General features: G+C 40.5%; 1 protein-coding gene across 1 annotated transcript in view; it reads right to left on the bottom strand.

Moving 5' to 3' along the window:
- Positions 1–3,109: 3,109 nt before the first annotated feature.
- fndc1 (fibronectin type III domain containing 1) overlaps positions 3,110–15,003 on the bottom strand; it is a 40,946-nt gene continuing 29,052 nt past the window's right edge. Inside the window, exons 16-22 of the mRNA XM_069657572.1 lie at positions 14,166–14,402; positions 10,530–10,638; positions 7,186–7,265; positions 6,920–6,949; positions 5,368–5,529; positions 5,141–5,263; positions 3,110–3,861 (exon numbers count right to left, since the gene is read on the bottom strand). Of these exons, the coding sequence (XP_069513673.1) occupies positions 3,746–3,861; positions 5,141–5,263; positions 5,368–5,529; positions 6,920–6,949; positions 7,186–7,265; positions 10,530–10,638; positions 14,166–14,402 (857 nt within the window). The 3' untranslated portion in view covers positions 3,110–3,745. The remainder of the gene's footprint in view (positions 3,862–5,140; positions 5,264–5,367; positions 5,530–6,919; positions 6,950–7,185; positions 7,266–10,529; positions 10,639–14,165; positions 14,403–15,003) is intronic.

Below are 15,003 nucleotides of genomic sequence, written 5' to 3' on the forward strand. Positions count from 1 at the left end.
TAAAACATCCCTGCATCATGAGTAGAATTGGCTTAAAATCAAAACAATGTAAGTGACATGACTTGCTCCCTGATATACTGAGCTGAAGTTAAAAGTGGACACATAAATAACCTTCCAAAAATGTAACTCTTTAACAAAAAATGGTTGCCACAATTTTTCCAGACTGTTATCTAGACATTGAACTTCAACTGTAGCAGCTTGGGATTGAACCACCAACCATGCAATTGAGAGACAGCCTCTCTACTACCAAGCCATAGCCACTCTAATGCATGAAGATGGTTTTTGCATGGTTGTGTTTCACAACGTACAGAGGAGAAGAATTAAATTAGGAAGGAATGACAGACAGGTGGTCTGCCACTCAACATCGTTGTTGCCTTGTCCTTCAGCGAGGCAAAGACAAGTTCGCAATACACACTGCTGAAAGAATGTGGTCTGAGCAAAAAAGCATTGTGGGGAAAATGTATAAGGCACACTGATGGAAAACAGATACAACAAAAATGTACGATATAATAATTGAAACTTTACTGAATATATTTCTGCACAAAAACAAGAAATATACGATGATATATAGAGTGAAGTCTAACTTTTTCCAGCCCCAATAGCATGACCCACTTCTGACAAGAAGAAACGGAGGAAGCAGCGCGTGAAAAGCAGTTAGAGGACCTACGTTCTTTCACAACATTAAATACATTCTAATGAGATTTTAATGATGTTTTACAGATATCGTAAATTAACATTTTGACTTGTGAAAACTAAATTGCTACAAGTCAGCCCTACTGATGTAATGTTAAAAGGGCTTGCCACACAAGCGAACCAGTGAAAGGACGGTGATCGGTTATCAATGGATAGAGTACCCGCCACATGTATCAAAGGGTATGTTCAGACAGTGGTTTGAATCTGACCTGTGCAACCATATCCATTTTGAATGTCGCCACAGTCATTTAACAATATAATTATGCAGAACCATGATGATGTGAAAACTCCAAACAAACCTGCAAATTTAGGGTGATCGGTTAGCTCAATGGATCGAGTACTGAACCGTGTGTCAAAGGGTACATTCAGACCCTAGTTCGAATCTGACCTATGCAAGCATATCATTTCCATTTCCAAATTCACCACACGTATTTAAGAATACAGTTATGTAGAACCAAGGTGATGTCAAAGCTCCAAACGAACCGATTAAGGGTGGTGGTGGTTAGCAGGGTTGACCCGCAGCATGAAGGTTCTAGGTTCAAGGCTGGCTGAGGCCTTGCCTGAGTGGAGATCGGTTGTCCATGGTTGTTGTAGGGAGAGTAGGGATATGATCACTGGAAAAGAGGCTAAATATCACTCCAAAGTGGATGAGGTACTACTTAAAAATATAGTATCAGATTGTTCCTGATGATGCAAATTAATTTCTGAATATGAAAAATGTATATCTAAAACACAAATCTTATTCAAGCTACATTCCTGGCTGACTGCTTTAAATCTTAATTGCTGATATTATCTTAAACTACTGTTAAACTGTGTGAGTTGTGCTGACCTTTCTTCAGAAAGAAACTAGTTCATTAAAGCGGTTTCGCTCAGCTTGCTTTATCTCTTTTTACTTTCTTTTCTTTTCTGATTTCCTGGTTTTGCTTTCTGGAGGGGAGACACGGTGCTGCAGCATCACCTGGCTTTTCTGGCAGTGTCAGAGATAAAGCTAGGACGGACTAAACCATTTTGTAGCCTACATTTTGGAGGGGTGAGAGGGACTTCAGAGAGAGTCCACAATTTTTATACATAAATAATTCAGAAGCTGTGTTTATCTATCAGCCAATTTAAATTTATTCATGACAGTAGCAAATTCAAGAGAAAAAAAAAGCTTACTTTTCACTTTAGAAAGGGCCCCATTAAGGCACTGGTTAGTACTTTTCCCCCACTACGACACTCAGCATGGCTCAATAAATTAATATAAACCAATGATATGATACTTAATACTACAGAATTGAGAGGGAACCAATTTTCTCCATTACTTGTATACAGTATATAACTGATACTTACTTTAAAGGTTCTGAATGCCTCCTCCTACAATATCAAGTATAAGGAAACCCTGTGAGTCACACATTATTTTACTAACACTGTGTATTTTTGTATTATGATTCATTGCAAAACCTGAGTCTGATTAATCAGCATCGATGAGAGGGAGTGCCGTTGCATCATATATTAGCATGGCTGATCCAGTTATAGACATGAGCCCAGTAGGGCTGTAGGCCTGTACTGATATTCAGTACTTTTTTTCTTACAACAGAACACAAGTAATAAGTAACAACAGATAACATTTTTCTTATTATATAACCATTCATTTGCCTCCACCAACACAACAAGTTCCACAACTAGACTGTAACTGAACTGGTACTAAGCAACACACAAACATCTTCCAGCCCAATTTCTTCTTTGTGTGTGTCTACACGTTACCGCTGACCCGCCACTTTGTATAATGTAAATGCACCTGTATGTTTCCATTTAACATGCAACCGGGGAAACAAGAGTCTGCTCACAGCTGCTTTGGCGGCCTGTGTTATTCCACGCTAGCAGCTTGAGCCGTCTAGTCTTCTTTAATGATATATAAAAGTTTTCATAACACCTGAGTTGAATTGATAGTTAAAAGTCACAGTGCTGTTATACTTTATATCAGCACTCATGGAATGCCTCTTGTCCAATTAGATTACTTGTCGGAACAAACTGTTGTATAAAAGGTGATAACTATACTCTCCAACTTTGAGTTCATGTCAACCAAATAAATACAAAAGGTACGCATTACAAATCCAATTTGATTATTTATTGTTGTAATACTCAACACATGGCTGAAGGTTTTGGCCGGAGCGGACTGGATTTTTACCCTTTCTCCTTCACCTGCTTCAGTCAACAATGTGTTGTGTTTGATTTTTCATCATATTTTGACAGTTGCTGTTCCAACTGGCAAACTAAATGTTCTCTGTTACTCAGATCTTCCATTAGGTTGATTAGGTAGTCATGAATCACACGTGGAAGCTTTTGCTAGAAAAGAATGTGGCAGCAGCAGAATATGATATGATTCATGTCTTTGGATTGCTGTGCTTTCCACAGCACCTTTATTCAATCTCCACAGTTCCTGAGCAAATATTTGGTCTTTTATTCTTTGTCCGTGTACATACAAAACTTACACAGTAATGTTTATTGAATTCTGGAGAATATCAAGAGGGTGTATAAAAATAAAAACAGTATTATAGTTTTAGAACACAAATAAACAAAAAGTAGCTGTCAGAAGCTGTTACATTAAGAAATACAAATCTCACGATTGAAAATAACAGACCTATACACAGCTTGAGTGCCCATTCTTACAGTTTGCTTTGCAGCTTGTGCTTTATGTCCAATGTCACTGGTTTGACTATGTGTGCTTTATTGATGAGATAAATAACACTGGGTGAGGACCTGTCTCTGGGATAGTTGGTAACAGTACAAGGACACGTTTAGACAAGAGTCAAACTAAGCAAGAGCACACATGCTTCTTTTTTTCCCCTCATATACAGACTGCTTTATATAAAAAGTGCATTGTAATGATATACATTGAGTTATTTAAAAGTACTATATTCTCATTCTGTGAAGCTGTAATAAATTTGTAGTGGTGTCCTTTCATCGAGGCAGGCAATAGTCTGTTTTAAAGGGCAGTGCCAGTAAAGGTGAGAGCCTGCGGCTGTATGCAGAAAGGTTGCCCTTGGTAACATCGTCTCCTTCTTCTCCAGTGTTACCACTTCCCGGGGATCGGCACCCCGCATTCATACCAGCCCACGAATGGATGGGGTGTACGTCGGCCAATAACTCCAAATGTAACCGGCTCCTGTCTGTATGCCCGGTAAAATCCTGCAAATGAAAGAAAGGTGATGCTGTTCATACACATTTACAAAATGTCCGAACACACAGAAATAAAATACAGTGTGAGCGTGTGTTAGCAATAGTTTAGTTAGTACTATGCTGGAGTTTAGGATGATTCTGCAGATCTGTAGAGCCTAAATGGTATTGTCTGTGTAACCTAAGCCTTGTTGTTGAAAGAACATGGGAACTGTAGTTTTATTTTTTGAACCAATCCTACAGGGCCAGATATGTATTGATCCAGCATTCATATAGTCCCATTCAAACCTACAATTTACTAATGTTAGCTAAAACTACAGTGCCTACCCAGAAGTAAAAAGATAACCGCACTACAACACAGTTGCATGACTTCAATATCACATTCACTAAGTTACTTATGTGTCCCTGTTTGGTGTGATGATGTTTAATGTCCCTGACATCCTCTGTAGTCTCAATGTGCCACTTGTTAGCAACAACCTTGTTTAAGATAAGATGAGATGAGATAAGATAGAACTTCATTAATCCTTCAGGAAGACACCTAATAGCTTAATAGCTTTAAAAGTAGAAAAAAGATGGAAATCTCTTAATATTGTCTGACTAATCGGCTTTGAGACGAGGGTACCCAAAGTGCTAAAATGATAAATCCTTTCTTGGTTTCAGGACTCATTCTTGCAGCACTCTATCAGGCCAGCCATAAACTTCTAATATAAGCTAACACAAGAGAGGTATGCGTGACAAAAAGGTATGCGAAATCAAACCACAAGGGCAGACAGTCATTAAATATTATATCTTTTGATTTTTTTTTTAATTATTGCAATGGGAATGTTGTTATTTGACAGATGCAAAGTTTTGAATGTCAAACACACCCAGAAACGAAGGTTTTCACATCACCTATCACGTAACCACATTTGGCAAAAGTTACTTTGATTGAATAATAAAGCCAACTACAAGTTACAGATGTTCAAAGTGGTGGCTAATTTATCTCTTGCAAGTTAAAAGCATAGTGTTCGGATATGACTGCAAGCATGTTATGGTATTAATTTAAGAAATATGATATAATAAGGAAAATTGTTTGCAGAAATAAAAAGCAGATTTTATGATTTTCAAAAGCCTGGTAGTTCCTTTAACAACTTTTCACTTAAATGTTGCTCTGCGTCTGTGTTCTGTATAGATAAGATCAATGCAGCTTGTCCCCTTAAGACCCAAGGAAGTGGACTGAATGGAAAATTTGACAAAACGTAAGGTCTAAATATCACGGCCACAAATGTGTGCACAATCTGTTCCTGTTTACCTTGTGCTGAGGGCAGATTGTTTGAGAGGTAGGCCGGGCCCGTCCTGCCGTCCCTGTAGGAGTCCACAAACTGGCAGTGGTCTTCTCCCTGGCCAAATGTGTCTCCTATACTGTAAAACGGCTCTGTGGGTGGAAAGGGGGGGTGGGTTACATAAATAGGCATAAAAAGTAGGCTTATAGGGCCCAGAAAAGCAATGATTATAACTAGCCTCTAAGCCATATGTTACCTCTTAGACCATCTCCCATGAAGATCTTGTATCGCAGAGAGTTACACAAAACCACGCCTACGAACTTCCTGTACCAGGTCCGCTTCACGTACTGGCTGCCCTTACAGCTGCTGTGGGCCGAGTTATACTTAAAAGTAAAGGGCACCCAGATTGGTTCACCACCTGTGGAAGAGGAAGGCAAAAGGGAGGAGATGCATCATTTTTGTGGCTGTAAAATATGCATCCTGTGTACAGACACTTCATGTGTACAGAGGAGGTTGCAAAGATAGAAAGAATGTGAGGTAGCCCGAGTGACATGAAGCCAGATTCAATAGAAATCTTGTTCAGCAGATAAAATGATGATTTATACTAGTTCTGACTTATGAAGCACCAAATAATTTAAGGCAAAACCACATCTTTGATCTACTGATCCTTTTTAAAGCTCTAGATATCTCAGAACATCTACAACAGGTCTGTTTACAGTCAAAACTAACATGAAGAAGCACGTTCAATTTTTTTCTTCCCAGAACACTGCTGATGAGCTTTCACAGTTAGTTTAGTTTAATCTTGTTTGTTATATGTTGTTATTACACAGCTGTTTTAAATACTTGATTCTGACTGGCTAATTATGGCATTCTTAGGTCTGCCTTTTCTCAATAACAGACCGTTGATATGAAGAACAGACCATTGCTAGGGATTCAGCTCTAATCACACAATCCGCCGAAAGAAGTCCGGTAAATTTGACGACAGTCTGTTTACAGGGAAAAAAGAAAAAGAGACGGAAACAGCGGAGAGAAACAAATAAAAGTTAAACGATGTGAGTAAAAATAGCTAGCTTAGCTCATTTTAATGTGAGTAATAACAGCTAGCTTAGCTCATTTTAATGTGAGTAAAAACAGCTAGCTTAGCTCATTTTAATGTAAGTAAAAGCAGCTAGGTTAGCTAATTTTAATGTGAGTCATAACAGCTAGCTTAGCTCATTTATATGTGAGTAAAAACAGCTAGCTTAGCTCATTTTAATGTGAGTAATAACAGCTAGCTTAGCTCATTTATATGTGAGTAAAAACAGCTAGCTTAGCTCATTTTAATGTGAGTAATAACAGCTAGGTTTGCTCATTTTAAGAAGTTAACCATTGTTATGGATGCAGCTCTCACTGTGTGTGACTATTTTTAAATGGAAAACAGAAATATAATCATTTTTAAATTAATAAAAGCATTTCCAAATCTTCCGTCAGGCTCACACTGTCGGGGTTCCATTCCGCGATAACAACCTGCTCACTATCCATTATGCCTTACTTATAAGTCTCCTGTGCTGATTCATTGACCGAAATCATTTCCATCTCCCTGCCCAAACCAAGCAACTTTCCAAAGGCCCAGCCCTTGTTTCACAATGTTTTTGCAATTAGCTAATATTGGCCAATGCATCATCCTGGCGGACTCATCAGTGGGACACTAAATTATATCCTGTCATGTTGCTTAACAGAATGATGGCCCTCTCTTTAAGCCACTCACGCAGCTTCTGTCGGACACGTTGACCTTAATTTAGAGACGTGCAGTCGGCATATGAACTTACCAGGTGGCCTTTCGATGAGAAGAGGATCGTCTGAAAAGAAAGAATCCGTTCATCAGCAACACAAGTTTAACGTATTAACCTGATTTTACAACGACAGACCCACAACATACATGACGCTGCACATAGTCCGCTACATAAGGCTGGTTTTATATTTCCTGCATTGTAATGAAACGAACTTAACCATGACATTTTCGTTAACAGCTGACCTTTAATGAGGGTTAAAGTGTTGTCAATGGGGCGTCTCTAAGTTTATCCAGGATACACACCTGATTCGGTGACATAGGTGAGCGTGTTGCTGACTGGTCCCAAACCGAACACATTCTTGGCCTGCACTTTGAAGTAGTACCTGAATACAAACAAACCACACTGTAAGGATTTAATGACAGACTAAGTAGTTAAAGTGTCAGTGTTTTGTTGTGACTGGGGGGAAGGTGATGAAAATGTTAATGATCATAGCAGATGACTGGGCACGCTTTAGTCAGGCTGATTTAAGAGTAGTCTGTTTCATATTGGTATGAATCCAAAGTGAGCGCAGCACAATAAAATGACTATTTGGCTCATGTTGAAGGGAGATGGATGAAGGGAGAGTGGAGGAAAGGGCAGGAGTGGAAAAAGAGACATTTAGACAAGTGGAGATAAGAGTGAAGCAGAAGAAAGAAGGGACGTGGAAAGAGTAAAGCGGAGGGATAGATACTTGTTGAAAGGGAAGGGATAAATGGCAGAACAGAGTCATTTTGAGTCCTATCAAAATAAAAGCAACACCCAGCTAGTAAAAGCTGTAAGAGTTTGCAAACTTTTCCACCGGAGATGTCGTGTGTGTTCATCCACTCTGCATTTTCCTCAAGTCTGCAAGGTCACATACAGTAAGTTCATGGTCTGTCAATTCCAAGCCAAAGACTTTCACCACTTATAGCCGCGAGGCCTGGATGCAATCACCACAGCCACGTGACAACAGTGACCACAATACATATCGGCAGAGAGAGAGAGAGAGAGAGAGAGAGAGAGGAAGAAGACAGCAAGGCAGCTGCTGAGAGATGATGTAATCAAAGACAAAACTGGAGAAGAAATCAGAGGAGGAAGAGAAAAAAAGAAAATGTGAGGCCCAATATAAAAACGGAGAATAGACCACAGGATGCCACATGAAGCCAAGCTAGCTGCTTCATTCAGTGCATCGCTCTTCTTGTCGTCCCTTCAGATGAAAATCAACCCTCCTAAGAATTATAATTTATAGACGTAGTTACATTAAATTGTAAGTTTAGACAAGTCAATTATATACTGAAAACCATTTTAAGACATTAAATGATTTGGTTTAAAATTCACAACGTAGCTGTATTTACATTGTCTCATATACAGTATAACCTTTATAACATCAGAGGAAACAGGTGTAAACAGAAAACTACGACTGTAACTATTGATTATGTAACTATTTATTTACTGATTAATCAGATGATTGTTTTTCTCGACTAGTGGATGAAAATTTTGCACCAGAAAATCTGAAAGAACATTGAAAACAGCCCAAGATTACCTCACCAAATGAGGAGATTGCCTCACAAGCTGAAATCATTTATGGCATTTTTTTAAAAGTATTTTTTTTTGCCTTTATTAGATAGGACGGTGAAGAGTGACAGGAAACAGGGAAGAGAGAGTGGGGATGACATGCACCAAAGGGTGGAATCTGTGGCCAATGCGTGTAAGACTTTGCCTCTGTACGTGGGGCACCTGCTCTACCCACTGAGATACACCGGCGACCCCATTCATGCCATTTTTGTAAAAAAAAACAATAAAATTGCCATGCTTCTCAACAAAGATCAGAGTTTAAATCATCCAAAAGGAGGATATTCCCAAGTTTTGTTTGTTTTTTAGATTGCTTTTTTGGCCGTTTGCCTTTATTGATAAAACAGCTGAAGATTGACAGGAAGCATGGTGAAGAGAGATTGGGGGTAGATATGCACCAAAGGGCTGTGAGTCTGAGTCAAACCCATGACAGATGCGTTGAGGACTTTGCCTCTGTACATGGGGAGCCTGCATTACCCACAGAGCTAACCGGCGCCCTGACATGCCCTAGTTTTAAAGTACATATGTGTGTGTTGAGGTCTATTGTAGCTCCGTGTTTCTGGCAACCAGAAGTAGCCCGGAGCATGGGAAATACCAACAGTATCCCATAAATCTTCCCCTGACCGACCGTAACCAAGGGAAACGCACCAAAGTGGATAAAAACCGGTTGCCAGGGAGGGAAACCCTCTTTGCAGACTCTTGGAAAACTTGAGCCGTGCACGCAGCTCTGCTGTTTGTGTTCAGCAGCAGGTGTTTGGTTTCCTTCTGCACCAACATGAGACACATCATAACACCTCAAACAGGTCCACAAAGCAAAAAGAAACTCCCGTTCCTGATGTCCGAACACATCTGGAGCTGTTTTTACATGAGATAATGGTTAGATTACTTTCTAAAGAGAAGGCATAAATATGGTTTTATGGAGTACCAGATGGGGGACGGCCACATCATGATGTTTTGGACAGTATCTGGTCGTAGACGTATAAAATACACTTCAACGCTCATCTCAGTTATTTGTGTAGCAGATTTATGGGCTGTCAAAGGAATATAAAGAGGTTGTGTATGGTACTGCAGCCAGATTTAAATGTGTGGTCCAGTCACGTCACAGAAACAGAAAAGGAACCTGTGTTTGAAAGGACGACACGTTTCACATTCCACATAAGAACTTTAGCTGACAGTTTCACCTTCAGTTATCTCTCTCCTAGTGTATGGCAGTGATTCATCAAGGTGTTTTAGCAAATAAGAGGACTCAATTCAAAGTATCAGACTGCTATGATATCAAGCGCCTTTTTCGAGTCCGGAAAAATTGATCAAACTGCACCTTTTCTAAGAAGCTACGGCGCCTGTCTTCGTCTCTTGGGTCCACATGCTAAGAGCTGTTTCCATGCATTTATTTTGAAAACCATGACCCATTTTAAGACAGGATTCTGGAAACACACTCTAATAACTGAAACAGACCGAGGTGACCCTATCTGTGCGTGTGCTGTATTTACGTTCCACTGAATTTTCCAAAGTCTCAACACAGCATGTTTTACAGCATGTCACATCTTGGTGCAAATTCAAATGTGTTTCTAACCTGACTCTATTTAGCCAAACAGATTAACTTCACTCTGATCTCTTACACAAACACAGCCGTATCATCATCCAACTCACAATCAGGCCTGATCGCTCTCAGCCTGGTCTGATATCACAGCTGGCAACGTATTCCCACATAAACATGGACTGAGACCAACGGAGACAGGCAAGCATGAACTCATACACAAGCATCATGATAAGATGTGTGTTCTGTGCATTATGTGACGACGGGATGAGGATATAAACACTCCCAAAGCCACTGCCAAGCACCTGCACCCAAGACAGCAACCTGATCACAAACATGACACGCAGGGCAGGGTAAGGTATCATGACTCAGGCAAATCTTTGTTTGTGAGTTCAGCCTATGAGTCCCATGTGTGAGATGATACTGTGACTCACTGAACCTGAACTCTCTCTTAGCGTTTGTACTGTCAGCATGCATAAACAGTGAGATATAAACACACGGCACGTGTTGTTGTGTTACCTCGAGTTGGGTTTGAGATTCTCCACAGGCAGGTGGGTCCCGCTGGAGGCTCTAGAGGACCATCTGTTGTTGAGGACATCATCGTATGAAGCACTGTAGACCATGTAGCCTACAGAGAATGATACAAAAGAACGTGCAGAGCAGTGAGGAAACACAGAGATAGGACTCAATAAAGCTTATCCACAGAGGGGTACCTCAAGGGTCAGTGCTCGGTCCCCTTCTCTTTTCAATACCACCTCACTTGGTGCAATCATTTCGCTCCAATGGTTTCTCATACCATTGCTATGCGGACGATACCCAGCTCTTTCTGTCATTCCCACCAGAGGACACTACATCATCGGCACTGATCTCGTCATGCCTTGCCGATATCTCTTAATGGATGAAGGAACGCCCTTCTGTCTTGATCGTTGCTTGTGTTGTATTAACTCTCAGATTTACGTCGCTTTGGACAAAAGTGTCTGATAAATGAAATTGTAATATTTTTGTAATTGTAAGCATAAAGAAAGTTGGAAATACAGAAACACCCTTCTTAAATAAGTGAAATATACTTTTAGGTTCGAGGACCGCTATAGTGCTTTGTCAAGAGTACGATAAGATAATCAATACCTCGCTTCGGTTTTAAGGTAAATCTGAAGCTGCCAACAGCAGCAGATGAGCTTATCTTACCCGGGCTTTACCTTCCCCCACACACCCCTCTCTACACACTCTTCTCTCTATCCTTCTCTCTATATTTTCCTCTTGTGTGTTTAATTTGTATGTGGGGGCCAGTAGAAGCCATGTGGTAGCGTAGGAAGTATCACAATGTCAATACCTGGAGCTTGCATGAACGGAGCCTGGGTCTGTTGAAGTTGGCAGTGCTGCTTGGGTTGCGGTGATAGGTTAGGTTCATTATAAGTATTGGGATGAGGGAACAAGGGGAGGAGTTTCTTCACTGAATGCTTATCCTTATCATTAGGGCACAAGTATCTTGTGTTTAAATCAAAAGCACAAACACTGAAAACAGGGGGTAGCAGCTAGCCTAGCTCTGTCCAAATATATCAGACTCAGCTACCAGCACTTCTAAAAGCTGTACAACAATTAAAATAAAAACTGTTAGACATGCTTCTCCAACATGTCTGTCCCCTTGTCTACCTCACTTCTATCACACACACTCCTCCTTGGACTCCACTAAAGCTTCCTCAGGTCACGCAGCTCTCCATCATTCACTGAAAAACTACAGAGAGCAGCTCAGCAGCATATCAAACTACAAACTGTTTCTATTTGACTTTAGAGTTTGAGTTTCTATTTTCACTGGAACAACACCAACACAGCTGGCTTTTGACAGGGGAGAAGGGAAATACTAGCTACTTTGTTTTTCTTCTTTTGGGTTTTCATTCCTTCTCCATTCTCAATTTCTAAACTGAGTTTTGAAACAGTAGTGTTTATATTCCTGCCTCCTCCATCTGCCTCCGTACTCCATCTTTTCCTGCTGTAGTTATAAACGTCTTAAAATGTTTCCCCAAGAGTTTATTCTTTAAGCCGAAAGCAACACGTGTTACACTCAGTGAATTATGGGTATTTTTTGCTTAAATCTTAAAGTAAAAAGTCCTCAACACATCAAAGTAAAAGGATCCAGAAGTTGGGTTGTAGTAAAAACTCATACCAGTGTCACTCATCTCTTGAGTCTGCTTGCTGGCAGCTGTTTCCATCCACATGTTTTGAAAGCCGTGACCCATAACTCGTAAGACGGGGTTGTGCAAACACGCCCTGATAACTAAAACAGCGCCTTGTGATTGTATATGCATGTGTGAACTGTACCCGCATATGTGTCTGCTTCTGTATGTACAGTGTAGGTCCTTGCAAGATTACAATACTACAGTTAAAAGCTCACAGAGTTTTTGCCAACTTATTTTTGATATTGCATATAACAGCACAGAAGCACGGCATCAGCATTGCAGCAGTTAAAATGGATTCGTTTCTGGAATGCATCATGGTATTCAAGATGAAGATAATTATTCTAAAATAGGCAAAAATAGGGATTGAAAAACATCCAGATGCGTTCAGTTCCAGAAAGCATTAAAGTGATACAGAAAGTGTCCAGATAGTGTCTGACAGAGAGGAAAGAAAGAGCTACTAAGTATCTGTTTAAAACATCAGGCGACAGACCAGGAGCTTGTGCTTTCCTGCCAAAGAAAACTCTCTGCTCCTCGAGCTGTCCAGACTGTTACCTCTGATAGTCTTTCATACAGTACGCCGTCATCGTCTCTCCTCTGTCACCCCACTTTCTACGTCAAAGGAATCTGAGTTTTCCCAGAGCTGAGGAGCCCTATTCCATGTGTTCAATGCGGCCTCCTCCTTTCATGATTTATTCACAATAAACTGCTGGAGTCAGTTCTTAAAATCTCAGTCAGCAGGGATGCTGGTTACATGTTAAAGCCATAACAATACAGCAGATGAGAGATTGATGAAACAGAAGCACAGTATATCTTATATGGTTTTACATCATGCTGCTCTCCCTCTGGTGTAAAGGTAAATAAAAGCCCACCAAGGAGACAATTAAAGTTGAACTAAAATTTATTTGGGTGTTAGCATTGCTGGAAACATTTGAGTAATATAAGTTGAACTTTCATACAGGGCTCTCATCACTTTAACTTGTCACTTACTCCTACTTGTATAACAGTTGTATTCACCTCGTATTTTTACTTCTATTCAGTTTTTCTGTTCTAATTTTTGTAATGTATTTACTTGCTTGCTATTTTGTACTGCTGCAACACCTGAATTTCCCCTCTGGGGATCAATAAAGGATTATCTTATCTTAAGTTTACAACTCAAAAAAACATAGATGAAGTCATTCTAATATATTTTAATGAGGAAATGTAACAATTTATACTAATAGCTCTATTCTCCTGTATGGAAAAAACTGGAATGTTTAAAAAGTATATTTGGAAAAGTACAAATACTGCTGAAGTGCTTTTAACCTTGGTTGAGAAATGGGTGCCTAAAAACTATACGCGACTATGCAATGTTCAGTGTTTTTCTTTTTTCCTTTTTTGGATCAATTTTTTATTAAAAAGTTTGCATCGAAAAAACATTACACAACTTATATTTTGTACCTTCTTCACCCCCCACCCCGGCAACCAATATACGCCCCACCCCAGATCTCTCAACCCTAAAACAAAATTTTAACCACATATTAAGGTCGATCACGCTGTCATTTCTTTAACTGCCTTGTAAGCTGCATTGCATGCCCGGAGAGTCTTAATGGAAGCTCCATGCATTCGGGCCACGGACCACTCCATCAGGGCTATTTCCAGAAGAGCGCTAGCCCACTGTTGCCAAGTCAAACAATGTGGCGGTTGCCCTCTTTTTCCTTTTACTTTACTCTCTTTACTTTTTTTTTTTAAAGATAATTTTTGGGGCTTTTTGCCTTTAATTGATAGGACAGCTGAAGATAGACAGGAAATGTTGGGAGGAGAGAGTGGGGGACGACATGCACCAAATGATCGGCAGACTGAGAGTCGAACCTGTGATCAGTGCGACGAGGACCACTCTCTCTTTAAATATTGTTTTATTGAGTTCTTAAGAAAGCAAGAAAATATATACACTGATTTCTCAGCAAAATTCATTCAAATTTAGTTAAAATCTAATAATATTTACCTGACACCATGTCATCCTTCAGAGGGCGGGCCCAGTCCAAGATGATAAATGAGTGGCAGCCCTCCATGGCGACCACGGTGAGGTTGTGAGGCTTGTTTTTGGGAGGCTGATTCTGATTGGCTGCAAGGTTGTCCTTCTCTATCAGGTTTTCTAGGACGTCGACCTGAAGGAACTCCAGAGCCTCAGTCAAGGAGCAAGGAGCGGCTGGGTCCTTACGGATGTAGTTCACATAGGGAGCTGAGGGCGGGAAAAACAGGGTGGAAGAAATCAAGTTACTTTTCTAACAACACACTTTACAAATACAGGCAGTATGTAAAACACAATTTTAGGAAGAAGGAACCAGAAGTCAGCCGCTCATTTGAGCATCCCCGTCTTTCCTTTGTTTCCTCCTCTTCCCCCTCTCTCTCTTTGTTTGTGTTCAGCCACGCTGGAACCGTCAGCTGGACCTACAGCTGTGAATACTTCAGATATCCCACAGTTGCAAGTCTGAGTGTGATTTGGAGGGAACCACTGGAGCCTGGAGTCTCTCCCATCTCCCCAGATGAATGGACCTCTGAGCAGCATAAGAGTCTAACACGTGTCAGTATCGACACATCAACACACAGTCTGTGAGGCCGTGTGAGTTCAGGCTGTTACAAGCTCCTACTGCATGTGTATACGCGGTCATATGGCTTATGTATCACGCATTCATGCACCCTAACACACGATCTGTCGCCCGGTGATCAGATTTATACGTCAGGCTGCTTGTAAGGCTGTATTTCTGTAAGGCATCCACATGTCCAGGATCTGTGTAGGCTCATGCAAACAGAAGATCCAGATGTTCCATGTGATCGTTTTT

This window comes from Semicossyphus pulcher, unplaced genomic scaffold (assembly GCF_022749685.1).
Source record: "Semicossyphus pulcher isolate SPU_LCO1_2020_fin unplaced genomic scaffold, fSemPul1.0.p SCAF_11, whole genome shotgun sequence".
Classification (NCBI taxonomy): Eukaryota; Metazoa; Chordata; class Actinopteri; order Labriformes; family Labridae; genus Semicossyphus; species Semicossyphus pulcher.